General features: G+C 34.0%; 1 protein-coding gene across 1 annotated transcript; it reads left to right on the plus strand.

The window, feature by feature from the left end:
* Window positions 1–20,930: 20,930 nt before the first annotated feature.
* LOC145619398 (protein trichome birefringence-like 42) lies at window positions 20,931–27,117 on the plus strand. Its single transcript, XM_081674081.1, has 4 exons — window positions 20,931–22,032; window positions 22,947–23,130; window positions 23,235–23,422; window positions 26,489–27,117. Exons 1-4 carry the CDS (start codon window positions 21,131–21,133, stop codon window positions 26,997–26,999), a joined length of 1,785 nt encoding a protein of 594 aa, XP_081530207.1. The 5' UTR covers window positions 20,931–21,130; the 3' UTR covers window positions 27,000–27,117.
* The last annotated feature ends 627 nt before the right edge of the window (window positions 27,118–27,744 follow it).

Raw genomic sequence — 27,744 nt, forward strand, 5'->3', positions numbered from 1 at the left:
ACCGCCTTGGCTTCTTTGAGAGTTGGACGACCCAGGATGATGTTATAGGCAGTCAGCTCCTCAACTACCAAGAAATTGACGACCAGGTGTCGTCCTTCTCCTTTTTCTCCTAGCTAGATGGGTAGATCAATCATACCAACTAGGTACACCATCCCCCCTCCAAAGCCAACCAGGGGGTGGGTTACCAGGTGCATGCTGCTAGGCTTATACTTCAGCTTCTGCAAGAACTTGAGGCTGATGATGTCGGACGAGCTGCCGGTGTCAATAAGGATCCGGCCAACCAGCTGGTTGGCGACCTTACATTCAATGACGACCAGATCGTCATGGGGCCGGCGGACGCTGCCCCTGTCCTTCTCAGTGATAAGGACGTTTGGGAAGCTGGAGCTAGCAGACACCTGCTCATCATCAGCTTTGTCCGTCTTTATAAGATGGCTCTTGGTGCCCCAAATGGTAGGGCCACCACATGAGAACTCGCCTGCTATGGTGTACACCGACTCCTTGTCAGTATCCGAGCTACTAGTGGGGAGTCTTAGACGATTGCCCCGAGTTCTTCTTATTAGTCCCTTTAAACTTGGAGATATAGGACTTTAACATCCCTTTGTCAGCCAGACAGTCCAACGCCCGCTGAAGACTAAAGCAGTCGTTGGTGTCATGGTCAACCTCCTCATGGTATTGGTAGAATTTATTTTTGTTCCTTGATTGGATGGAACTCTTCATTGGATTCGGCTTCTCGAGAGACATCTGGTCCTTAATCTCCATGATGATGGATTGCAGTCCTTGTTAAACTCGTACTTGGAGACGTATGGTTTAAACTCTTTCTTTTTCTTCTGGAATGACTACTAAGAATCACTAACCGCCCATACCTCCTTTCTCTTCTTGCTCTTTTCTTTTTTCTTTGTCGACTGAGCAGACCGACTGTCTTTTTGTTTGTCAGACTTCTTGGAGTCTGACTGGCTTCCAGGCAAGTAGAGGTCGGTTGCTTGGATGTAGCTTTCCGCCTCCCTCAAGGCCGCCTGCAGGGTGAATGCCCCTTTTCTTACGAGGTCGAACTTAAAAGTCGACCCGTCTCTCAAACCCTTGAAGAAGTCTGTAAAAGCTACCTCGTCAGACAATCCTTGAATCTGAATTCTTATCAGATTGAACCGCCTAACATAGGAGCGAAGCCCTTCTCTCTCTCTGTCAAACAGTCAAGACTTGTTTTCTTCGCAAGGATGTTCATTGAGAAGTTGGAAGCGAACAAGAAGGCAAGCTTCTTGAAGTTATCAATAGAACCGGCCAGCAAGTTGCCAAACCATTGTTGGGCGATGCCTTTTAATGTAGCCGGGAAACATCGGCACCAGGTGGCATCATCCAACCCCTACAGATACATGAGGTTGGTGTATGCCATGAGGTGGTCTTCCGGGTTAGAGGTACCATCATAAGTACTCACCAACACATATTTAACCTTAGCTGGCTGTGCCGCCTCGATTATTTCCCTAGTGAACGCAGAAGGCTGTTCACCAAGTCTGAGCAGACAGAGCTGCCAGTCCAATGGCTGGACATTGTTGTATGTCGCCTGACCTCCAAAGGGGTCAGCTGCAAAAACTGAAGGTCATATTGCCCATATGGCGCCTGAGGTACATACGAGACAAACCCGATCATCTGAGGGCCAGTATGAATGGATTTGCCGCCTATATGGCTCTCATGTAAGGACAGTGAGTTCAAAAAGCTGCCGATTTCTCCTTCGCTCAATGATGTGCCGAGCGTTGGTGGCTGATTTTTTGCTTCCACCCGGCTGATCCTGCCGGGTGTTTCTCTACGGACCCTTTGGTAGAACGATCTTTGTCCAGTCAAGTGTTGCGGCTGCCTTCTCCTTGGGGTGTGGAGTTGGCCGCCTGTCCTTGACCGGCTTCTTCCTCTCAGCTTGAGGAGTCTTCTTAGCCAACTGACCCTTGCTAGAGCCAGCCTTGTTTTTCTTGATCATACCTTGATTTCACCCTTGAAACTAGTCATGAATTTCATGAGTTCGTCTCGGGTGACTGGAGCTGATCCTCTGGCCGTCTGGGTTTCCCCTTCTGGCCGCACAGGGGGCCTGCTTGTACCCATCTAACTTGTATGTCGTTCCAGATTTCTCTAGAACGAAGGTATCTGGAAATGAATGAGCCATCCTCGGCCACATACGTTTCCACTTGGTCATCATCATCCTCTTGGTCTGTAAAGACCTCCGGCTGATGTTCCGGGTGAGGAATATTAGAGTTACTCGGTTAAATAACCAGTTGTAGATTGTTGGAATCAGGAAGTAGTACAGACTCTTGAACCATCTTTGAGGTACTCTCCCCATAGACGGCGCCAAATGTTTTGGGTGTTGATGTCCTCGGGAGTGTTAGAGTTCGAACACTGGTCCAGCTTGAGTTGTACCTGCAAAAACAACGGAGCCGCCTAAGTCCCGAAGATCAAGTTAGAACTTGAAAGAGAGTAAAAAGGTGCGGAAATTTAGGTGAGATCGTCTTGGATTCCGAGATCAGGTGTTTTCTGATGAGAGAGAAAATGGTTGTAATAAATGATTGAATGTGTCCCTAAAATGGGGGAATATCTCCCTATTTATAGGGTCATTGGGAAAAGTGCCCCTCCCTAAGTCACTCTGACCTAGGTTTGGTGGGTTGCGCCGCAATTGTGGCTTTCTCGGGAATTGGGCCTTGAAGGCCACAATTCTGCTGATTTATCTGAGGTTGCCACGTGTCTGCTGATGAGTGGCCTATGGTGACCTGTCCAGACTTGACGCGTAGACCTCTCTGATTGGTCCACATGTCTAGGGTAGTTTTACCCTAAACAATACTTTTTCCCATCATATTTACCACCCTCAAGTTCCTATTATTTACAAAAATAACATCCTATTTGCATCTTTAATACATAGGGCTGATGCGTCAAGACATTTCCCTCATTTCATAACAAAAAACACCCTCTTTTTTTTAAAGATCCTTTCTCACAAAATGGGTATTAAACGTTCATTCTTAAAAATTATCCAACACTTTAAGTTTCTTATATAGTTGCCGAATGACTTACTCCCTCTGTTTTTTAGAAGTAGAATGTTTTGAGTTTTTGCACTATTCACCCAATGCACTTTGACTCGTTTTAGGGATTTATATATAAGGAATAAAAAAATAAAGTGTTGTGGTTTTTTGTTGGAATAATCTCAATAAATAGATGATGAATATTCAACTGTTATAATTTTTATTTATTACTGTAATAATTAACAATACTTGTATTATTGGTTAAAGTTATGTATTGACATGCTTGCACAGTTGCACGGGATAAAAGTTTCACTTGAAAAAAATATGGAGGGAGTATAAATTATTCCATACCAAACATATCTAAATAAATATTACCTAAATTCTATTTCTTAAAATTACAAGTATTGAGTCAAATTGATATCAACAAAACTAGATTAGACACGATTCTTTTACCCGAATTTTGTAAAAGTGAGCCTATTATTACATAGCTATAGTCGACTCCTATGTGTAGAAAAATTGCAACCTATTGAACTTATTTGTATTGATTCAAAAGTTTAATAGAAAAGATCTATAAATGAGTTATTAAATTTCTTTCAATGAGATATTCATATATTTTGCTTATTAAGTTTAACTTAGGATTTCCATAGTAAACTTTTGAGTTAAAAACCGCATGAAAACAGATAAGGAAGATGATGAGGCAGTGTTGGGGTTTGATAATACGAGTAGTTGGACTATTCATTAGTATCTCTTTACTTGAGCTGGATTTAACCACAATCTATGTTAGTGGGTTTACATATGGAATTGTGGAGTATTTGAATGTATATATCATGGTATATTCAAGTGGGCAATGACATGATGCCTAAAAAGTGGGTATTGGGTAATGGTGTCATTCAATTTATTTATCTCACATTCATATTCATTCCCTCCGTTTGACTTGTTGGGCTTTTCTATACTTGGAAAGTGACCAACGATGTGGCGTTTTCTTAGCCCAATTATATAAGGACGACTTCACTTTATAGTTGAGGATAGTATTTGAGAGGCAATTATATTTTATTTTATTGTAAATATATATAGTAGGGTGTCATAGTCACTTTGGTGTTGACCAAGGCAAGGGCGTCGACCACCCCGCATAGGCATATAAGGCCTACGAGAGCCCATGAGGCAATATGAACAGGTGGAACATTGAGCAAGGAGTCTGAGTTATTGTGGTATCTAAAGTTAGTGGGTGTTTTTTTAGGGTTTTGCAGGGGTGGAGGAGGGGCGGTGGCTGGGGTTTTCGGTGGTGTGGGTAGGTAGAAGGGTGGTGATATGGTGGTGGATTGGTGGCTTAAGGAATGGGAATGAAATTACCTAGAGGGGGTGGAGAATCAGTTTGGAAAGGTGTGGGGGAATGGATAAAGGTAAAGGGAATGGGAAAAAAGACTTAATGAGGGAAATTGTTATTCATTTCCTTTTATATATACCCCCAACCAAATGTCCTCTAAATAAAATAGTTCTCCGTTGTTAAAAAAAGAAAAAAAAAAAATTTAAACTCACATCTTATCTTATAAGCTTTAATAACCAATCTAATATAATCAAGTAGTACAAACGTTCAACGCGATTTGTTTCATTTCTAGATGGTCCAAACTCGACCTGCAAACTCAATTTGACAATTCTACACCTTATATTTTCTCCGTTCTAAAAATTTTACACCATGTTGACTTTTATGCTTATTAAGGCACAATATTGACCATATTTTAACCTCTCAACTAATAAAATGTACAAAAAAATTAATTTTTTGAAAGTAAAAATCGAGATAATTCTAACAAGATTTCAAATCACAAAGTAAGGGCCTGTTAACATTTACTGAATTGAGCTTAACTGAATTGAACTGCACTGAAATGATTGGAGATGAGCTGAACTAAACTGAACTGAACTGATTGGAGCTGAACTGAAATGAACTGATTGGAGCTAAAATGAATATTTTATAAGAGAATGAAATTAGAAGCTGACCTAAACTGATTTGATTGGAGCTAAACTGAACTGAACTGGACTAATTTGTAATACCCCTCATGATTGCTTTTAAGGAGTTTGATATACTACTCATATCAACAAGATGCATCTTCCTTTTAGGGAGCTCATATGCTAAGAATACTCCATAGTTAAGCGTGCTTGGCTGGGAGTAGTCTTAGGATGGGTGACCTCCTGGGAAGTTTTTCTGGGGTGCGCATGAGTGAGAACAAAATGCTCCGGAAGGACACGTGTTGGTCTGTGGGACAGTTGTTGGCCCTCGATGCGCATTTCGTGACAATAGGCCCCTCCCTAATTTGTTTGGGGTCGGGGTGTTACAAATTAGAGCTGAACTGAACTGAACTAAACTGAAATTAAGTAAATGTGAACATGCCCTAAATAGTCAAATGAGAACGGTGTTAACTTCTACTATAAAGGAGGAAATATGTTACTGCAATAACATGTTACTTATTATATACAAGTATTACAATAAATAGTCAAATGAGAACGGTGTTAACTTCTACTATAAAGGAGGAAATTTGTTATTGCAATAACATGTTACTTCATTATTTATTGGGTCGTTGACCAATAGTTAGTGGTTAAAAAAAGGTTCATTGAGATATCTTTTTCACCTTTTTTTTTTTTTTTTTTTTTTTTTGGAGGAAAGGATTTGTGAATGAATGAGAATGTCTCAATGGTGAGCCGCATGTGACCTTTGTCCCGGCGGCTAGCTTCTTGATGAAAACGAAACTAATCATGTCAAGACAATTATGATGAAGGAACGATAATTTTATATAATTAAATTATTGGTAAATTGGCCTCACTTTTTTTTTTTTTTTTTTTTTTTTTCCTTTTGTAGTTAAGGAAACAAACATATTTTTATTTGTGGTTTATAAAGACTAAAGAGTGGCTTTACTCGGTTAGTATAATAGTTACATAATTATTATGACAAAATTAATTTAGGTAATTTTCTAATAAATTAAAAGACTTTAGTTTTTAACCAATAAAATTCACCAATAGTATGATTATTATAATCAGTCCCTCTATATAGGGTTTAGTTGGTTCCATAATGGTAGAATGTTTAGTATTGCATGTTTTTCGTGTGTGCAAGGATACAAATTTAATTTGAAATTTCGTTTTGCAAGTTTGTGGAATTATGGGTCTATTGGTATAGGGGTGCAGATCTACAAAGACTCTTCTTGCAAATTTGCAGATCTTGATGACCAATAAAGTTTTATCACTTTTGGGACTATACAACAATGGAGCTCCGTCGAGAACAATGTGAAGATATCTAAAATTATTTAAGAGCAGTTCGGAAGCGATGTCAATAGTAAAATGGGTGCTTAATTCTTACATTGAGAATTTAGATTTGTTAAGGGATAATTATAAGTGTCGACTGATAATTATTATTTAATGAAATACCCTCCATTCCATTCAAAAAAAAAGGACTTTTGTTCTTAATTTTACTAGCAAACCCTAGTGTTAGTTATGGTTAATTCCTTACGTACACTAGCTCTTCCATTTAAAAAGAGCATTTATATCTTAATTTTTTGTTGAGATGAGAATCTTACAATAATATTTTCAACACATCATTTTATTGCTCTCTTAACCTTGGTGTCTTTTTTCTTTATAAAAACGTTTAATAGCTATGTCCTCCTTTCATCATTTGATTAAGGGCGATATATTGTCTTTTCTCCCCTGGCCTCTTATAATTATTTTCATCCTCTTTCTTATACCTACTAATCTGGCAAGCATTTATGTGGTCCTAGGTATAAATTTATACAACGACGGGATTGTTTTATCATCCTAAGGAAAAATAGATACAAACAAATAGATGATAATAATACATCATAACTTGTTATCACTATCCCATAATTGGACGACAAAATTGTCCACATTGTTTCCTAATAGTTGTGGGAAATTGCTTTAGTTTTTTTTTTCCTCTTTCAGAATATCAAACTAGGTTTCACCCAAAAAAAAAAAAAAAGAACATCAAACTAGGTTATAATTCTACAAATTAAAGTAGCATACAACTTGAATCCTAAAAGATCACATTTAATTAATTTGAAGAATATAAGATGGAGATGATTTGAAAATCTGTTTAGAACAAGTAAAATGAAAACAGATTGTCTCAATTAAAAATTGAATGTTTAGAACATACCCTAAGGATGATTTTAGTTTGGGTGAATTGTGTTTCTCATCTAAAAGGATTAAAAAAAAAAAAGTGCATATGCAATCTTTTGAGATGAATTACTTCATAAATCTTCTAAAAAGCTGTCATTTTTTGCTTAACAATTTTGGATAATTCAATGTTGGAAATTGCATCAAAACAACAAATTAGAAAAGTACATCATAGAGGAATAAAAAAGAAAACCTCCTTTGATCTATGCATTACTTAGGCAGAAATACTTGAGTGGACCTGGTTCACAATAATATTATTGTGGATCCGAGGTTTATACACACGCAACTAACATTATATTGAACATAGTGACCTTTATTTTTAACATAGTAACCTTATTTTTAACATAGTAACCTTTATTAAAAGTTGTATAATGTTTAATACTATTGTGAACTTGAAGTATGACGTTATGACCCTAATTTTAACATAGTGACCTTTATTATTAATATTGACCTTATAAAATATTTTATTAAAAAATTAACCTCTTATAGCCTATATATTACCAAAATGACTTTTATTTTCAACATAGTGACCTTCATTTTATTATAGTGACTTTTATAAAATATTTTGGTAAAGTTTTGGGTGAGACGGACTCACGTGAGTCCACTATCATGTTTTTGGTGTTGCGGGCCTCGCGATCGGGTTTAGTTAGCCCGTGCCTTTTTATTGGACTTTTGTTATTGAGCCCGGTCTCACGTGAGTCCGGTCTCACACAAAACCTTTTGTTTTTTTATTAATAAAACAATCATAGTTTCTCTAATGTTAGTGGTCCACAATAAATTAGTGTGAACCAGGTCCATTTAAGAATTTGTATTACTTAGGTCTAACCTTTTTAAGTTCAATTTGTGAAGACTTCTAATTTTAGTACATCAGTTTATCTATAATTAATAATTATATACATCAAAAACGGAAATGACCATATTATATATGGAACTTTGATACATCTTTAGCTTTATACAAACAGTCCAAAACACTAGAACTTTTGCCTCCTTTGGCTGCCCTAAATAATAGAGGGTCGGGAAACATGTGGTGCCACTAAATTTCACACTTATGGGTTCTTCTTTTGGATGAGCTAACTGCAGTACCTAAACTCCAAAATTATGAAAGTGGACCTTATTTTTATGTACGACAAAGAGAACATATAAATTATGCTTATTTTATTATACTCCTCCATTTCAGAATAATTGACACCTTTGATTTAATTGCACTATTCGTACCGAGTATACTAATTTGACCATAGATTTTTGGTAACGTATTAAAAACAAATTTTATCAAAAATTTGTTGTAAGATAGATATTAATATAAAACTAGTTTTCTCCCCATGCGATGCACAGGTTGTTTATCGATTTTTAGAATAAAACTTTTTATTTATATACTGTATATGTTATTTGAATTTTCTAGTCATGGATTAATAATCACTTGACAGTCTTGTCTGTTGATGGGTTTTAATAATGTTCAACCAAAAAGAATGGTTGTCGAGAACGATTATATGTAATCACATGTCTGTTTTTTTTTTTTTTTTTTTTTGTACGACGTTTCTGGATCCGTCATTTATATAAAAGATTAGTATTTTATTGAAAATAAAATTCTAAACCAAAATTTTTATTGAATACAAAACTCTAAAATAACTTTTTATCTTGCTGGATCGGATCTATCCAACTTTTTTTTTATCTTATTTTACAAAAATATGTACAAATAAATCCTATGTGGCATATTAAAGTTAAACTATTGCCAACGTAGCGCGACACTTGGCAAAACGTTGGAACACCAAGTGTCACTGTCTCGTGACCTGACTAAAATTTTAGCTTTATATATTAGTTATATGATTTTATAATACCACTTTTTTTATATTTTTTATTGATACTCCCTACGGCGTCTGTCCGTTTTTTTTTTTTAGAGACTTATTCTTTTTATTATGTGAGTAATAAATGTTAGAAATAAGCTACTAATTTAAAAACGAATGGAGTATTTAATTATATATAGTTAAGATCAAATTAGTACATCAACATGTGTGCAAAGTTCGACTTTATCAATTATCTTGAGACAGAGCCACGGAGGGATTTCAAAAGAATTTCCATGATTAATAATTAACTTTAGTTTCAACCGGCAATGGCTCTTCTGTACATTTGGTTGTTGTGCAACATTTATAATCCCTTGGAAAATTCTAAACCAGGACAAGACTAAATTTGTACGTGCCCTGTCTATAATCACTACTATGGTGTCCCATGTAATGAAGTGTTAGTTAGGAAACTTCATTTTTGTACAAGTACATGAGTACATGTATGTCAAGTTTCAGGACAAAAGGGGAAAGACGAATGAGTACCCAGGAACCTACAAAATTTTGCAAAAGTAAGCATGATCAAGTTTAAAATTTTAAGTTGCAAGCCGGAAATTCTAGCCGGAAATACTAATGTGGTAGTGCTACTCTAACTTTTAAAATTTTTGTGGTAATTGTTTTAAAAAAAAAATTTAAAAGGTAGTTGTTTTCAAAACAGGGGTTATAATTGGTAGTTGTTGACAAAATTTCCTAATAAATAATTGTAATTTTCTAAATGTCCCAAAATGGGGGAATATCTCCCTATTTATTTCTAACCTAGGACAGATGGGCTGCGCCGCAAAAGAGCGGGTTTTGGGGAATTGGGCTCTTGAAGGTCGCAATTCTGAGAACTTATCTGGGAGTGCCACGTGTCAGCTGAAGATTGGTCAGAGATGACTTGCCAGCCTCTGACACGTGGCATGCCCTCATTCGTCCAAGTGTCAGGGGTATAAATACCCCAAACAGTACTAATAAAGTATTTTTGTAATTTTATTTCATTTTATCTAAGTAGTAGATATAATAGAATAATATTACAGGTTGTAGTTAATCTAAGAAGCCCATGAAGTGAAGGCCCAAAGGAGCAGGGTGGATGAGATCCATGGTGATTCTAGTGGGAGCATTTGCTTTATTAGTTTTCTTAGGATTAGGGGCCATGCTATGCCTTGTTTATGCATTCAGTATTTTATGCATGTTAGATTTTATTGATTGTAGACACCCATTTGTGTCTCCCCAAAACCAAACCCAGTGATGAATGTCTTTCACGTCGAAGCATAATCGAATGAGGTGAAAGTGTGGAAATTAAAGTTAAGTGTTGCGGTTTAGTTTTATTAAAATTCTCTTCTTTCTATTCTTGAAAACAACCTTATTTTATTAAAAATAGACAATCCAATTTAATTTGGTCCATAATAAGGATCCAATAATAATGTAATTGGATGGGGCTCGCAAAGACCTTTCCAACTATATATTATAAGCCCAATTCCGATGAATATTGAGGAAGTTATGGCCAAAATACTAAATTGAGCCCGGTTTGTTATTTACATACGACCCAATGATCTAAAGGAGGACCCAATGTTAATTACTATTCCTAAAATTATTAGGATTAATTATAACTTTCTAGAAGTTTCTAGAAGGTTCTTTTAAATTCTAATAGAGTTAGGATTAATAATTATTTTAAGATGGATTTTTATTTGGAAAAAAATATTACTATTTTTTTATTATATTATTATTTTTAATTATACGTTTTTAACTTCTGTACGGATTCCGTAGATCAAATTTGGTTAAAGATCGGATTCCGCGTGGAAAGCGTGTGAAAGACAGGCTGTCGTTTGCCAAACGACAAGTCTGTTGTCTGGCGACAGACCCTGTCGCCTCGCGACAAAGTGTATTTTTGGCGACAACATGTAGTTTTATTCCTTATCAAATTCTGTCAATTTTCGGACTATTTTTCTTATAAATTGGGTCCTCGACCTCCGTTTTTAATCATCAACTCTCATCAAGGCTTACTTGATATTTTCTCTCTCTCTTTCTAAACCAACCTTTTTAAATACAATACCGCATTCACAAGACTTAGAAACATCTAACAAGTTCGAAGTTGCCTTTGCCCTAGACGTGCAAGGTTGATAATTTCTGAGAATTTGGTCCCAAATCCAGTCTAAACTTTTTAACTCTTTCTTTTAATCATTTAATTTAATTCTTTAATTAATTCTTTATTATTTTCATTGAAGTTTACTAACACGTGTATTTTGTTATTAGAAAGAGGTATGAGGCATCAAAGTATGTAATCTTATTGCTCTATTCTTGTAGAAAGCATGCTTATTATTTATTAATTCCTAGTATCATGTTAGGATGTTATTATTGCTTTCCAGTATCATGTTTAGGGTGCCTTTTATTATTTCTAATAGCATGTTAGTACCATGTTAGGTTTAAAGCTTTTATCTTTATTGCTTAGTGACATGCTAGGATTTGTTATTAATCTTGTTAGTATCATGCCTAGGATCTTGCTATTATTAAGCTTTATTATGCCTTATTAACATGATTATTACTATTATTCTTATCAATATTGATTATTATTATGTTGCTTGATATTTATATTATTATTATTGCTTGATCACGCCTTTTATGCATGTTAAAGGGAATTCGTACTTGAAATCATGCTGAATAAGATAATTAATAATTTGATTTAGGCTAATATGATTTTAATTCAAGTGATCGCCAATAATAGTATTTTTTGTGCATTAATATTCAACCAACATAAATTAAACAGGTTTAGGGTTAACCTAATTGTAGGCGTCGTTAGAAGTGCGCCTACTTAAAAGCATAGTGGTGAATATGCTTGGCACTCATAGGAAGTGGGAATTGACATAACGATTAGGGACACGATTAGGGACAAGGAAAGTAGGGAGCCGCCAACAAGTTTTTAAGGAACTTGTAAACCGTTCACGGATCATAAAAGGCAACCACGAATAAAGGGACAACGATAGGCAACAACGATTAACCCGTGAAGGTTACACCCCATTCATAATCCATGAGATTACTAACTCCATATGGTTCGGAACTACGAAAGGAGGATCGGGGATGATGGTACGAAGTGAGTCATGAAGTCACATTCGCCCGTATTGGCCTCTACTCGATTCTTGTAATGAAAAGTATTCCTCTGATCTCAAAGGCATACAAACAAAATATTAAATTTGCTCCAGAATATTATTAAGCTAAATAGGTTGAATATTAATACACACGTTATTCTAAAATATTGGTGATCACTTGATTTAATAACAAGATTAAAGGAACCTAAACCGGTCGTCCAAATTATCTTATTAGTCGTGATTTTCAATTACATATTCCCTTTAAACATGCAATATGGTGATCATAAATAATAATAGAATAAACATTAATATTGGAAGCAATTTAACAATAATAACGTTAGTCAAATCAAATAATAATAATAATCACGATACTAGCAATATAAAATAATAATAAGTAATTAAATTAATTAATTATTCACATTACGCGCGTTCCTTAAAATTGCTACATCATGAATAAATTGTGTAACTTCAATAAAAATAAATCAAATTGAAATAATTAAATTAAATAAAAGTAGAGTTGATTTGGTCCAAACCCTTAGTTATTTGTACCTTTCACACCTTGGTTTAAGGACGGAACATCGGATTAATTATGGACTCCTTGGAGTGCTTAAGGGAAGAATAGTGTTTAAGAATATAGGTTTAAGGCTTAGAATATGAGAGAGAGAGAGAGAGAGAGAGAGAGAGAGAGAGAGAGAGAGAGAGAGAGAATGATTTTTGGTGTAAAAGAGAGGAAGAGAGAATGATTTGGTGCCCCGAACTGCAGAAAGGGGGGTTCTATTTATAGGGAAAATGAGCAGAGAGAACACACGGAACCCTAAAAAGATAAAAACCCTAAAAAAAGCTACCGCGACACGGCAGATTCTACCGTGTCACAGGGGAAATTGGTGTGACGCGGGGAAAATTAGAGTGACGCGGGAAGTGTTTGACCTACGCGAGTAAAAACGCGTTAAGGGTTTACGCGGAAAAGACACGAGAAGATTCCGTGACACGGCACAGGTACCGTGACACGGCAGTATCCACCGTGTCACGGTACAGTACACCGTGTCACGGTATGGGAAACGCGGAAATTACACGGATCCAACACCGTGTCACGGGGAATCCCACCATCAGACGGTGCAAATTCCCGTGACACGGTGGAAAATACCGTGATGCGGGAGTCGTTTAGGTACGAGGAAAGAAAAAGGGACACGGAATAGCCCCGTGTCACAACAGAGGCACCGTGTCACGGGGATTCCCACCGTCAGACAGTGCAATTTCCCGTGACATGGTGGAATTGCACTGTGCGCGGTGATTCCAGGTTTTTATCATTTTTTAAAACCATCATAACTTTTGATCCGTAATTCAAAATGAGGCATATAATATATAATTAGAAATATTATCAAGTCTAGTTCCAACCCAATTAGAATCAGGTCAAAATGATTTGTAGATTTTAAGATATGGCCGTTTTAGTAGAAGGGTGTCGGTTTTGGGCCGAGTTTAGTGTTTTGCTCATATCTTTTTCGTTATAGCTCGGAATTGGGCTTATGATATATGGTTAGAAATCTTATTGAAATGCCTATCCATCCAAATAATAATTAGATCAATATTATATAGCCATAAAATCAGTTCAGCTCGGTTTTGAGATGTGGATACGGAAAGTGGAAAGTAAGTTATGGTTTAGGGAAATGAGCTAGGAAATGGATTGGTTATGAAATGTATTGGATAGAAACATGTATTTAAGCACTCTAAAGATTACATAATTAACCCGACCAGTAACGGCGGTGAAAGGTGTTCATCATCGGGTTTGGTTTTGGGGAGACATTTTTAGGTGTCTACATACACTAATGTTTGCATGTTAATCAAAAAGCGCACATGAATACGAGTAGAATAAAGTAGAGGTCTATTTTATAGGGCGGGTCCCTTCTTTTGTAAATTAGATTCGTACCCTCATCCTCGAACCCTTTTGGTTCAAGACTTTATGAAATTGACAATCTCCTGGATCGTTAAGGGGTGTAACCTTCACCTCGTGATTGGTTTACAAGTTCCTAAAACTTGTTGGCGACTCTTTTGCTCTCTTTTCCTTCCCTTTGGACGCCACAATACTTTAATGTATGATCACAGTGGGGTTCAAGCTTGGGGTTATAGTGCTTGAAATATTCCCTACATTGATATTTTGTGATGATGCACTAGAGTTCACTATTTAATCACAACATAATAAATCTAGGTCCTGGTATATTGAGGCAGTTTTTCCAATTAAAAACCCGATGAAACCTTTGACATTTACGATGGGTCAAGCCAAAGCTGGGCGTCATATTTTTCATTGTGGAGTGGGGGTAAATCAAGTTTTACATTTTTAATTGGTTATACTCAACAAGGTTACCTAAAGAGTTTAGAACCTTAAAGCTAAGGGCAATAATTAAACATGTGATGGGTAATTAATCAACCAAAAATTACAAAGAGTTATAATCAGTAAAGAGTTTACTCACCTTGAAAATGCAATGGTTGATGGTAGAGCCAAAGTCCGGTCAATTATTGCACAAATAAAGGATCTTGGAATCACTTAATTCAAGTTGGGATCATTTAAAATGAATAGAGTGTTTTAAAGTTACCAAATTTAAATTGCTTATGGTACTTTAAATTTATTAAACATTTTTATTGAATTTTGCGTTTACTTATAAGTAACATGTCGTTCTAATTTTATTATTATATATAATCTCCTCGATTGAAAAATAAAGTTGAGAAACGTTCTCAAAAGATTAAAAGATAATCCATAAACCCGTATTCCAATTTTGCTAAAATGGTTCTAAAAGGCAAGTTTTAGAAACCCATGTCATATGTCTAAGGTTGGTTTTATTCAAAATGTTTGAGTAAAATGCCAGCACATCTTCATTTTGAAAAGTGTTTCAAGGGATATAATGAGATGAGAGGTACAAACCCTCCAAAAGACAATTGTAAAAGTCCAATAAAATCTCTTATCTTCAATATGATTGAATATAAGAAAGTGATTGGAAATCTCTATGATCAAAAGTTGATCAAATGACATTCATCCGCTTTATATAAGAGTTAAATAGTTGATTAAACTCTAATATGAATAATGATTGAATAGACTTAGCAAAATCATGAAAAGTGCTTAAAGAAGTTAAGCAAAGTATCATTTTTGAACCCAAGAGAAATGTTCTAAGTGGCTCAAAAGGGAAAGGTTTAGGAATATATGAGGATTGCATTAAGAAGTAATAGGCCAAGAAATGCAAACAAGTTGCTACTTCTCAAACCTAGAACTACTTACATGCTAAAAGTTGTTATGAATAACAAATGTTTCAAATTAAATGGACCAATTCCAATTGATTAGAAATTACCTCATAACAGTTGGAAGGTAAAAGAATAAAAATGTTCCAATTTAAGAAGTATATTATAGAAATTGATTTAGCATATTGCTATTTCTTGGACATAAGATGTCTTATTTAGATCACTCATTACACAATGTAGTTGAACTAAAGGAAGAATAAATTTACAAGTTTAGAAGCAAATGTTGCTACTTCACAAGTCTGAAGCAAAAGTTGCAACTTTACAAGTAGAACCTAAATTTCACCTTACCTTGTTATTGGTTAGAATTAAATAAATGTTATTCATTCTTGCCATTATCAAAACACCATTCAATGTTTGTAATGACTAAAGCATCGAAGATTCAAAAACGTGGAATAAATGTTATTCTATGCTTCTTTGAGTCATAATGTGTTTTGAATTGCTAAATAGGTTTAAAGTTCTATATGATAGAAATAAATTAAACCATATATATATATATATATATATATATATATATATATATATATATATATATATATATATATATATATATATATATAAGTTGTCTCTAATATGTCAAGTAATTCGAATGAAAGGGATGGACTTTCAATATCATTGGATTATGAATCCATTGATATATGTAATTATCATTCTAATTTGAAATTTTGACAAAATCGCCATTTAGAGAAATGATGATGCGAACTCGAGGTCGAATTCATATCGATGTAAGAAAACCCAAGGTTCGAAGGCTAGAGACGGACAATGAAACTTCATTTGTGATATGATCACTTGTGCTTAGTTGAAGCATAAGAGTGAAAATTTTGAACGTTCAAAATGTTCAAGTATGAAGTTCAGTATCAACTTGACAAGATAACGATTACATTACAATATGATTGTACTTGTGAAAATTTAAGTCAAGACATGTGCTTGGCAACACATTCAAAATATTGCAATATGATTGTAATAATGAGAATTTAAGCATGATCTTGATAAACATCCAAGAGTTGTGAAATCGTTTTACAACAAACTCCGAAAGAAAACCTTGTAAAGTGTTTATGAAGGGAGCCATCAATCTACATGAGATATATTTTGAAAATGGATGAAAATACCCTATCTTCCAACCAATATTCAGGGGATATACTTTTAAGATAAGCTGCAAAACTAAACAAAAACTACATAGGTCAATCATAATGTAGCAAAGGCTTCATATGTGATATGAATAAGAAGAGTTCTTATTAAGTCTTTCTACAAAGCAAGGAATAAAAGATTTATTAAACCGTTTGATGCACGTTCGATTCCTATATAGAGCACGGGGTACTACTACACAACCATACTTAGCACAAAATGTTTGTTGTTCAAGTAGGTGCACTTATGGAAATTGTTCCAAAAGGTCAAGTGGGAGTAGTGTAAATCTCGAAAGAGTTCGAGAAAAGCAACAAACAAACATGGCTCAAACCATGGTTGGTTCACCCTATGCTAAATATGCCTCCTCAAAAGACAAGTGGGAATATAAGAATCTCGAAAAGTTCTAGAGCCTTGAAAGAGTTCAAGAAAAGTGAATTCGAGTGATCGAATAAAAGCAACAATATGAGCATGATTCACCTCATGTTACAAATGACAACGTGTGGTCTCATTAAGTGTAATGGGATTAATAACCATGTGTCGAAGGTAGTACATTCCAAGTGCACATCCTCTATTGTCGTTTCTCATTGAAAACTAAACAAAGTTGTTGTATGAGCTTCAATTGTTGCACCAAACCCATAAGGATGACTAGCATACGTAAAACTTAGTTAAAGAAATATGATTTCATATTGACTAAGAGCTCTAAAATATTCATTTTGGAACATGATGGTTATGCAAGTAATAAAAATGATTTGACAAGTTATGACTCCAAATGGTTTAAAACCAGGAAATCTGAAATAGATTTTAAGTCTGTAAGCAAGCGTATGACACTTGATTAATTTGCCTAATTGGGTGAAACCCATTGTAAGCAAAACAGACAATAAAGAAAAATGTTTTCTAACTTAAGCAAAGACTTGTTGAAGGATTCAACCAATTCATAGTATGACTATGATTACGATGAAACCCTTACATTAGTCATGTCGCAAAGATCTATTAAAAATATTCTAGTGATTTCTACTTTATAAGATTTGGTAGATGGATTTCAAAACACTTTCTTGAAATTTTTCGTCAAAGAAGATTTGTATGCGATACAATCAGAATGGTTTTGAAAATCAATAATCCTAGGGATGCATAAAGGATCCTTAATGGATTGAAGTTAGCATAAGGGAGTTAACGTTCTTAATTTTGTGAGTTAATCAAATCGTTTGATGTTCTCGTAAAAAGAAGAAAAGGTCTTGTGTGTACAAGATGTTTAATGGGAGCTATGAAGTCTTCTTGGTCTAGTACAGAGAGCAATTATTGAAGGATCAAGTGATGGCTAATGCATATTGTATGAAAAACCTTGAAGAGAATGATGAGTACATTTGGGATTCAAGAGCTATAAAGATAGTTTTTTAAGGATGTTTAAGCTTAATTAAGAAACTTATATTGATAAGATTCTTAAAAGGTTCAACATTATATTGAAAAGAGTTTCAATTCCATATGACATGGCACATTGCCTAATGATTCAATGCTTTGAGAAAGGTTGATGAAATTAAGGATTTGAATGATGATCCTTATGCAATTCGCAAAGGATGCATCATGCATGCCATGGACTATACTCCTCTATTTGATTCATGTGTTTTAGAACAAGTGATGATGGATTTCAATCGAAATCCAATATAACGTTGGAATACAAATTAGAAATTCCTAAGTTCCTTGTGAATGGGCGAAGGAAAATTCTTAATGTATAGATATGAATATTATTATAAAATTTAGAAATTGCAAAATTCATGTTTATGAGAATGTCTCATGAACTCTACTTACTAAACCCCTTCCATTTCCAAAGCATGAGAAACCTGCTAACGAAACTAGATTGAGGCAAATGATGTAACTAAAAGTTGTATTTGTTTTTGGAGAAAAACAAGTTACATGTGTAATACATTCATTTGCAGAATTATGTTTATTAATTGAAACAAAGTTTCAATCTTATTTAATCGTAGTTTCAAGATTAAATAAAATGTCCAAAATAATTATGAATTGATGGGCTCATCAGGTTAATGCCTAGTTGAATAAAACCCCACAGGTGAACTAAATTCATACATTATTTAAGTTCCTAGTTCAAAATCATTAAATTGGACATAAATGATTTCTTAAATTGGACTAGCATGTTAAGATTGATTGGATAGCGCAGTTTCATGGGCTGTAGGAGCGTAGTGATGCTCGGTCAATCACATGGATATGCATGAACGATGCATGATCGAACTATAGACCTACTTTGAAGTTCAAGTATAGAGCTTCCGGTTATATTAGTGGATTCCTTTGACATGAGTGGAACATTGATCTCATTCAATGGATGTTATAACTGTCGTACATTCAAACGTTTGCCCGTAACTGGAGATTATAAAGGGTGTTTCTTGGTTATTTCAGAAGCTGAGTGGGAGCTTTGGTTGTCACAAGATTGGATAGCGTCTACCTATTTAATTAGGAATGTGTCTTTTTGACCCCTTGAAGAGGGAGAATTCAGAAAATGCATGGCCGTGCTCAAATGGATTACATAGTGACCATTTGTTTTGTAATTCTAACTCAGTTTTCAAGAAAAGATTTGTAGATTAATATGATCACGACATGAGATGCAATCATATTATCAAATCGACACAAATTGACTTAAGGAATTTGAATATTGCGTACTTGTCTTAGACAAGTGGAAGATTGAAGGAGTTATGTCTTCGATAAGTGCAATTACTAGATATATCAAGGATCACTATTATGGAGATAATAAGTTCATCTCTTGGGGCGTCATCATCTGTTGCTAGACTATGAGAGATAGTCTTTGGACTAGTCAAATAGTCCAAAGCCCTCTAGAATGGATCCTATGAGGTCACACACAAGGGTATTGGGTCAAGCAACTAAGAGGTCCATTAATGGGTCTCATGAGCAATTAACTAATCATGATTTGGATTGGGCTAGCATAGTTAGATTGGAATTAGGTTTTGGGCTTTTGACATGGACTCTTATTTAGAGATGAGATCTATAAATAAGATCCATGCCTAGGGTTGCATGCAAGCAGTCATAATAAACTTACAGTAGATTTTGACATCAAGCCAACCAATCCCAAAACCCTAATCCTCTCTCAAACTCACGGCTCTCACTCTTCCCCCCTTTGGACTCACGGCCGGCCACCCCTTGGTGGCGTGTGTGGTGGTTCGTGGTGGTTCTTGGTTAGTATGTCTCTCCTCTCCGCAGAAGGTCAATTGAATGGTTCAATTGCAACTAACTAGCATTATTGGAGATCTTAATCTATGCCCGTGGACTAAGTAGAGGAATCACACTTGAGGTTCTTTATCTTCCATTGTTCTTGCTTGATCGCACGTAGAATCACGCTTCAAAGGTACAATTATGTGTTCTTTATGTGTTATGCAATGATCCTTGGTTTAGGTGCTTTATGAATATGATTCATGTTATTTCCGCTGTGTAGTACCTATAAACTCCTATAATACCCCCTTCATCGTTGCAATGAAGGCATTAGTACTAACGTTACGGTTTGTCCATATCTTCCCAACTAGGGCAAGTTCGACTCTTGCATCTTCATCCTCCTCTCCACTATCATCCCATACAATTGCTTAATTCAAATCATCATCAGAAATTGGTACCTCATCATTACCTACGCCTCTATTTATCTCCCCTTTCAAGAGAGATTGTTTATTAACATCTATTATTGAAAGAGATTTTGTTTGATCACCCATGATTGCACAGCAATTAGAACCACATGTCAAAAAGGATTTTTAAATTAAGGAAACACGAAAACAAATCGAGAAGAAACCTTGAAAATAAGGAAACCCTAGTTCCAAAACTAGAACAAAACTTTCCCAAGGCAAAACCTAGAAGGAACTTTCTCTTATTTGAATTGAAGTCTTTTGTGTTTATCTTTTAAAAATGCCACTGTAACAATAAAAAATCACAAAAATTAAGTAAATCTACCAATTAGACCTCCTACATTTATGTATCCCAAATAAATAACAGAAGATATGTGCCTAGTTGCACTCCCGCTAGTACCTTCCAAGGTTACAAAAGAAAGTGAGTATACCTTCCAAGGTTACACCTAGTACGGAGTACACTCATTTAGCTAAATGCCATAAGATGCTCTTACTCCATATCATGTTGCTTCAAAAAATCTATAAAAATTACAAATCTTTGTTTTCCTTTACAAATACATATCCTCTATCTTTTCCTGATAGATTTACTGCAAACTTCAGAGCAAAGCATATCCACAAGAATTGGACGTACAACCAATAAAATTGACCCTACAATAAAAGAAAAAGAAAAAAAAAACAACAATTTCAATAGACAGTAGTTGTACTGGTAAAGCATTTTGCATGTTTCATTTGTAAAAGTTAATTTACCTCCACATAACATAAACTATTACTCGTACTTGGTATTTATTTTTAACGCACTATTTAACACAGCTATTTCTGACAATGACTAGTACAAACCTGTTCATCACTACCAAAAGTAAGCAAGAACAATAATTTACTCAATTACTCTACCATGCATTCCACATCTATCCACAGAAGATATTAACTACTCCAAGACTTTCTTTCTTTCTTTCTTTCTTCCTTTTCTTCTTTATAAATAATTTTCTCTTAGTCTCTTACCAATTAATTTAAAACCCATTTAAAGTAATGTTCTCATGAAAACATTACAGAAACACACTCATAAAGTCATGGAGTTGATTTCCACACTAAAAGATACATGGAAAATCTTCATAATTGGCACCATAATTAGCTGCTTTATGCTTCTCCTTTTTCTCAACGAAAATGATCAAAAATCAACTCTTAATTTTCCTCCAGAATCCGGCGAATCCGAGGTGTTTAAGTCGAGCATTGCTAACGATGATAACCCTTCAATTTTTTCTTCTTTTATTCCACCACCTTTACCAACCAACCTTGTTGTAGCTCCGGAGCCTTCTATATCCACTAAATCGGGGATGCCAACGTCGGGTGGCATAATTGCAAAGGCTCCGGAGCCTTCTATATCCGGTGAATCGGGGATGCCAACGTCGGGTGGCATAATTGCGAAGGCTCCGGAGCCTTCTATTTTTTCCACAACAAATCCATTATCATCCACTGAATCGGGGATGCCAACGTCAGGTGGCATAATTGTGAAGGCTCCGGAGCCATCTATTTTAAACAATAATCCCTTATCATTCAGTGAGCCTGAGTTGCCAACGTCGGATGGTATAATTATTGTTCAGGCTCCGGAGCCTTCTATTGCTGAGCAACGAAGCAGTTCGTATATTTCTTCTCTTAGTCCGGTACATACTGCTAATGTAACGGAGAATTCTAGTATTACTCTTGCGGCGAAAGACATTGAGAAACCCAAATTTGAAATTGAAAACAAGGAGAATGATGCACCAAAAAAGAAGTGCAACATATTTGATGGAAAATGGGTTTACAAGCCTGAAGTAGAACCTAGCTATTGTCCTTTGAAGTGTCCATTTATTGAGGAAAAAATGAGTTGCAAAAGGAATGGGAGACCAGATTTGGAGTATGAAAAGTGGGTATGGGAAGCTAGAGATTGTGATATACCCAGGTAAGTATTTCATTTTTTTTTTTTATTATAAATACGCTAATTTTTTAATTAATGCTCGGTACGTTCTCTTCGTTAATTTTCTTATCTTAATATTTTTATAATTTTGCTAATTAAATTATAATTGATTAAACTTTTATCTTGATTTAATTATAATTAAATAAAGTGATAAGAAAAGTATAATTTAATGATTGTTGCTTGTGAATTACTTGTATTATTTTTTTTGTCTCATTTGCAGTTATGGATTGTGCACCTTTCAATCAATTTATCTTCACCAAAATGATATCATTATTAATATGAACTAATCAATTTATCTAGTATAGGCCTTTAATATAAATATTATTCTAATTATTGCAAGTGAGGTATGGAGAATTAATTAGCTATTCTTAATTACAGTACTAGTACCACGGAAGAGTGTACGTACTTGCAACACTCTTATAAATTGATTTCTTTTATCCACTAATCTCACTTGCATTAATTTTTATTGTAAATTTCTTATAAACAACAAAATTAGTGTATTCCGTATCCATTAACTTAATTTGCAAATTTCTTTAATTTATTCATTTCTTGTGTTATTAGTACCTCACAACCTCTTTTTATAATTATATGCAAATTCAAGAAATGTACGTATTCAAAAAAAGACGAATGTTGCCAAAAAAAAAGAAATAGATTATTGAAATTGTAATCCGTACGAGTATTTTTTTGATTATAATATTGAAGGTGATATACGTGTTTAAAGTTAGATCTCAAAAATTGGAAAGTGTTAGTACTTTATTACTTTTAGAATAAATCAATACTTGTTCATTAACTAAATGTCTAAATCTTCATCCTTTTTTTTTTTTTTTTTTTTTTTTTGAGGTAGAAATAAAATATAATAAAATAAAAACTTGACAATTGTTTGTTTGTTGAACATATAGGCTAAATGGGACAGACATGGTGGAAAGATTTAGAAACAAGAGAATTGTGTTAGTAGGAGACTCACTCAACAGAAACATGTGGGAATCTCTTTCTTGCATTATGTATTCAAACATTCCTTATCCTTCCGATAAAGCTCAAATCCTTTATGAAAACATTCATATTAATACCTTCTTGAAAGTTAAGGTACGGAATAAACTTATTTAATTAATTAACTCTCTTAATGACTTTTATTACTATTTAAAATATATAACTTCATTTATTATTCATTATAATAATTAATTTTGTAGGAGGATTATAACTTTACGGTAGAGTTTTTTTGGAGCCCATTTCTTGTTGAACTCAACAAAAATCATTCAAGTGGCAAAAGAGTTCTTGTGTTGGACAAACTTTCACCCAATTCAGTGCAATGGCCAAATGCTGATATTATTATATTCAACACAGGCCACCATTGGACTCAAGTTCCTCCTAAAAGAGCGTAAGTTGAACACATTAAACTCTTCTCTTTTCACTTATTCGATAAATCTTTTGATTAACTTTTATGCTAATTTGTAATTTTATGACTAGATCTACAACCTTATACGGAGTAATGTTATGTGCACATAATTTTTTATTTTTTATTTTTTTTTATAATACGTACTCGTGTATATAGAGTGTGAAGGTGAATTTCTCCATATACACGAGTACGTATTAATTTAGTATTAAGTGAAATTAGAAGTATTGTATTGATGATGAGGCACGTAATAAATCCTACACGACATGGTAAAATGTAATTGACTGAACTCAACTGAATTTATTAGAGCTAAATTAAACTGAACTGAACTTATTAGAGCTGAACTGAACTAAACTAAACTGAAATGAATATTTTATAAGAGAAGGAAATTAGGACATAAACTGAACTGAACTTATTAGAGGAACTGAACTGAACTAAAAATAAACGTATTAGAACATGCCCATAGTCTTTTGAAATTTTCATCAAGACAAAATGCGTAACAAGAGTGAAATTAAGATCGTTAAAAAGAATTAAAGTTCATTTAGAAATGTTTATTTATTATGTTTAAATGTTTATTTATTATAGAATTGTACTCATTAATTATTTTTTACAGAGTACATTCAAATAAATGAATTTTTAATTTTTAAAAAGGGTGCATGATTATTTTATGTGAAAAATAAATTGGTCAAAGAGTTTTTTTTTTTTTTTTTTTTCCCCTAACCATACGAAGCATTTACTCCGCATATTTATAAGGGGGAATATAATAACGGGAGTTCCCTCAAAAAAAAAAAAAATAAATAAATAAATAAATAACGGGAGTTGGTTGACTAGGGAAGGATAATTGAGAAAGGAACCACGGGCCAAATGATTGCGGGAGAACGGGGTTAGTGGGGCTAGAAGTTAATATAGGTAATTCTACTCCGTATTGCTATAGCTTAAGTTTTACTCTATCTTCTTTTTTTGGTTTTTGTTACTTCATAAAATTCAATTTATATATCATGTTTCATGTATCAAGTACCCCTTCATTTTTTTTTTTAAATTATTGCAATACAGTAATTAATACAGAATTTTATACCTTGAGTTGAATTTATTAAAATATTGTATAAGTGAGGCTTATTTGTTTGATAATTAAAAAATAATAGAAGGTGACACTACGTGAATAATGTATAGTATACTCCCTTTGTTTTTAAATATTGCTCTACTTTTTTTTTTCGACCATGTTAAATACTTGCTCCATTTCCTTTTTGGGAAAACTTTTACACTATTTAATTTTCTCACACTTAGTGGACCCAACATAATACTCTCTCTTCCCCCCCCCCCCCCTATTCTTCCACTACTTTTGCTTTTTACAATTGTTTATTTTCTCAACTATCCCACTACCTCAATATTTTATTACTTTCTCTAATTTCTCCTTAAACTCCGCGCATTGAAAAATGGAGTAAGTATTTAAAAACGAAGGGAGTATAGATTGATGTAGGTAGAGAAAAGATATACAAAGTATTAAAATGGAAAATGTTATATGTAGCCCTAAGGGTTATGTATAAGAAGCTAAAAGAGGAAAGCATTATAAGATATGTTTATTAATTACACTAACTTGTGTGAGATTTTGTTATACATTCTTAAACTAATACCAAATAAGAAAAGATATATAATATTACCTCCGTCGCTGAAAGAATGACCCATTTGGCCTAATTTTAGTCCAAAAAAGAATGATCCATTTGTATTAAAACACCCACCAATTTGCAAAAATTTTTGTGCAAAATTAGCTTCCCCGTATAAAAATTTGATTTTCCATGTAGTTTTATTACTTTCTTTCTCTATTTTTTTACAAACCCCAAGTAAATTTATATTTTCAATATAATACTTCCTTCGTTTTCTTTTACTTGCAACACACCTTTTAAGCACGCAGTTTTAGGAGATGATTAGTGAGGGTAAACGAGCGATTTTATCAATATAATTTTTACACGAAAATTAGAATAGGGTTAAGTATCATTTGTAAAAATTATAGTGAAAAATTTGTCCGTTTACATTACATAAACCCGACCTCAAAACACGTGCCAAAAGGCTGTGTTGCAAGTAAAAGAAAACGGAGGAAGTATACTTTTATTTCTTTTTATTTAACTTTTTTAATACCCGTGTAATCAACCTAAATGAGTTGTTCTTTCGGGGACGAAGGGAGTACTTATTTGTAGTTCGGGCTACAAATAGCATTACCCTTAAAAAAAAATTATGATTATGCCCTATTTTGTTCACCCTATTGTTACTCATTATAGGAAAAGAATAAGTTTAGACAAGGATTGATTGATTGATTGAGGAAAAAAGTTAAGATTGATTTAGATTAGTGTTAAAGGCTATCAAAGATCTATTAACAACTAAAATTGAATTTGGTAAGTGAAGTATTAAATTTTGAGATAAGATAAAATGAATCTGGAAAATCCAAACAAAATAGAGGAGAGTTTGGTTCACAAACAAGGTCATAGAAGGTTCCATACTAAAACTAGTTGGTGGTAGTAGGATGAACTCTCCTACCTTTATAAAGTGGAATAATCTCTTTTCTCTTTTTAATGTGAGACACTTACAAGTTGATTTACAGTGTTTTCCACACTTAGATAGGGTTGTGATAAAATTAAATACGAGTATGTGAATGTTGGATAAATGCAGCCTCACCCGTCTAGCCCAAAAAGTGATCTAAACCACGTGGGGTGGGGTGGGTGAAGGTGAGGAAGGTTTTGTTCTCTTTAACTTATTTAGGTACGTTATGATTGAAATTTAGGAATTATGATTTTTTCCTATTTTCAAATTTTCTAGTTTGATATAATTTGATCTTGTTTGTTTTAATTTTTATGCTAATAATTCTAATTATTATCTATGTTTATTTACACATATACGAATACGGTAACTAAAATGACAGAAAGTGTCTCTATTTGGGTTTGATGCACGACTTACTTTCTTGTCGGGAGACACTAACTACTCGCACTCCAACTAGACGAAATAATGCTTGTTTGTACTATTCACTACAATGAGCCTCATAATTTGCCTTACTTTTTTCAGATGGGACTTGTTCGAATACAAAGGAAAGCTGACAGAGAAAATGCCACTACACCAAGCATTTACACGGGCCATTAGAACGTGGGCAAATTGGCTGGATAAAAACATCGACCAAAAGAAAACAACTGTTTTCTTTAGAAGTATTTCTGTTGAACACCAATCTTCCTTTTATAACCAATATTGTTACTCTAGAACACAACCTTTTATGGATGAATCCTTCAGGTTTATTTTTCCTAGAACTCTCGTTCGAGTTATTGAAAGCGTGATCAAAGGGATGAGAACGTCGCAAGTGAAGTACTTGAACATTACCAAATTGACAGAGTACAGAATTGATGCACATCCTTCTATTTATAGGTTTAATGATTGGAAAATTCGCACTAAAAATAGTAGGAATCACCAAGATCAAAGAATTATTCCTGATTGCGGGCATTGGTGCCTTCCTGGGGTACCTGATACTTGGAATAGATTGTTGTATGCTTCTCTTTATTTTGACAATTATGTATCTAGTTCTTAAAATTTTGTTGTATTTGTATTATATATTCTTGAATTGTTTGATAAGTTGAATTGAGAGATGATGTCTACATTGAAGATGTGTATAATGATGAATTATTTGAAGAGTTGAAATTAATTAATGATTGGTTCTTGATTTAATTTATTTTATAATTTTGTTGTAGCAATAGTTCTAGCTTAGACTCCTTTAGTTTACGTTTCACTGAAAACATATATAGTAAAACATTACTTTGTGCTTTGTAGAATTCTATTCTCAAATTCTGTTATGAAATCCACCAATGCATATGTTATAAATTTAAATGGAGTAATTGAATGTTACTCTATCTATATAAAAAAGAGAACACTTGATGGTATGAATATTAGGCTAACCTTGGCAGTTTGGTCTAATATAAATGATTATATCTTACAGTTTTGATTTCAAGGATTTAATTATAAATTGCTTGATCGCTAAGGAAATTTTAAGAGTGGGGGTTACTTAACTTTTTTCACCACTTTAACCGTGAGGTTAATCTTTGCAGGGTTATGCCCCAATAGAAAAATTCTCTTTAAGTAAATGAAATGAAATCATGATCATAAGATTGATTAATCACGTATGTGTCAATGTGTACAAATCTCATCCACATGATCACCTTACAATTTTTGTATATTTACACTTTTATCATTCTTGCTATGATATAATGATAGTAGTAAAAGCTTTATTAAAAGGATGTACGAACATATATGTTTTCTTAGTGAAATCATGGTGCGGA

This window comes from Chenopodium album, chromosome 27, assembly GCF_948465745.1.
Source record: "Chenopodium album chromosome 27, dcCheAlbu1.1, whole genome shotgun sequence".
Lineage (NCBI taxonomy): Eukaryota > Viridiplantae > Streptophyta > Magnoliopsida > Caryophyllales > Amaranthaceae > Chenopodium > Chenopodium album.

Excerpts from the sequence above, each read along its gene's own strand:
- LOC145619398 (XM_081674081.1), top strand. The coding sequence starts at position 21,131 with ATGAAAACATTACAGAAACACACTCATAAAGTCATGGAGTTGATTTCC. Across the intron at positions 22,033-22,946 it reads AGAGATTGTGATATACCCAG|GCTAAATGGGACAGACATGG; the intron begins GTAAGTATTTCA and ends TTGAACATATAG. Across the intron at positions 23,131-23,234 it reads ATACCTTCTTGAAAGTTAAG|GAGGATTATAACTTTACGGT; the intron begins GTACGGAATAAA and ends TTAATTTTGTAG.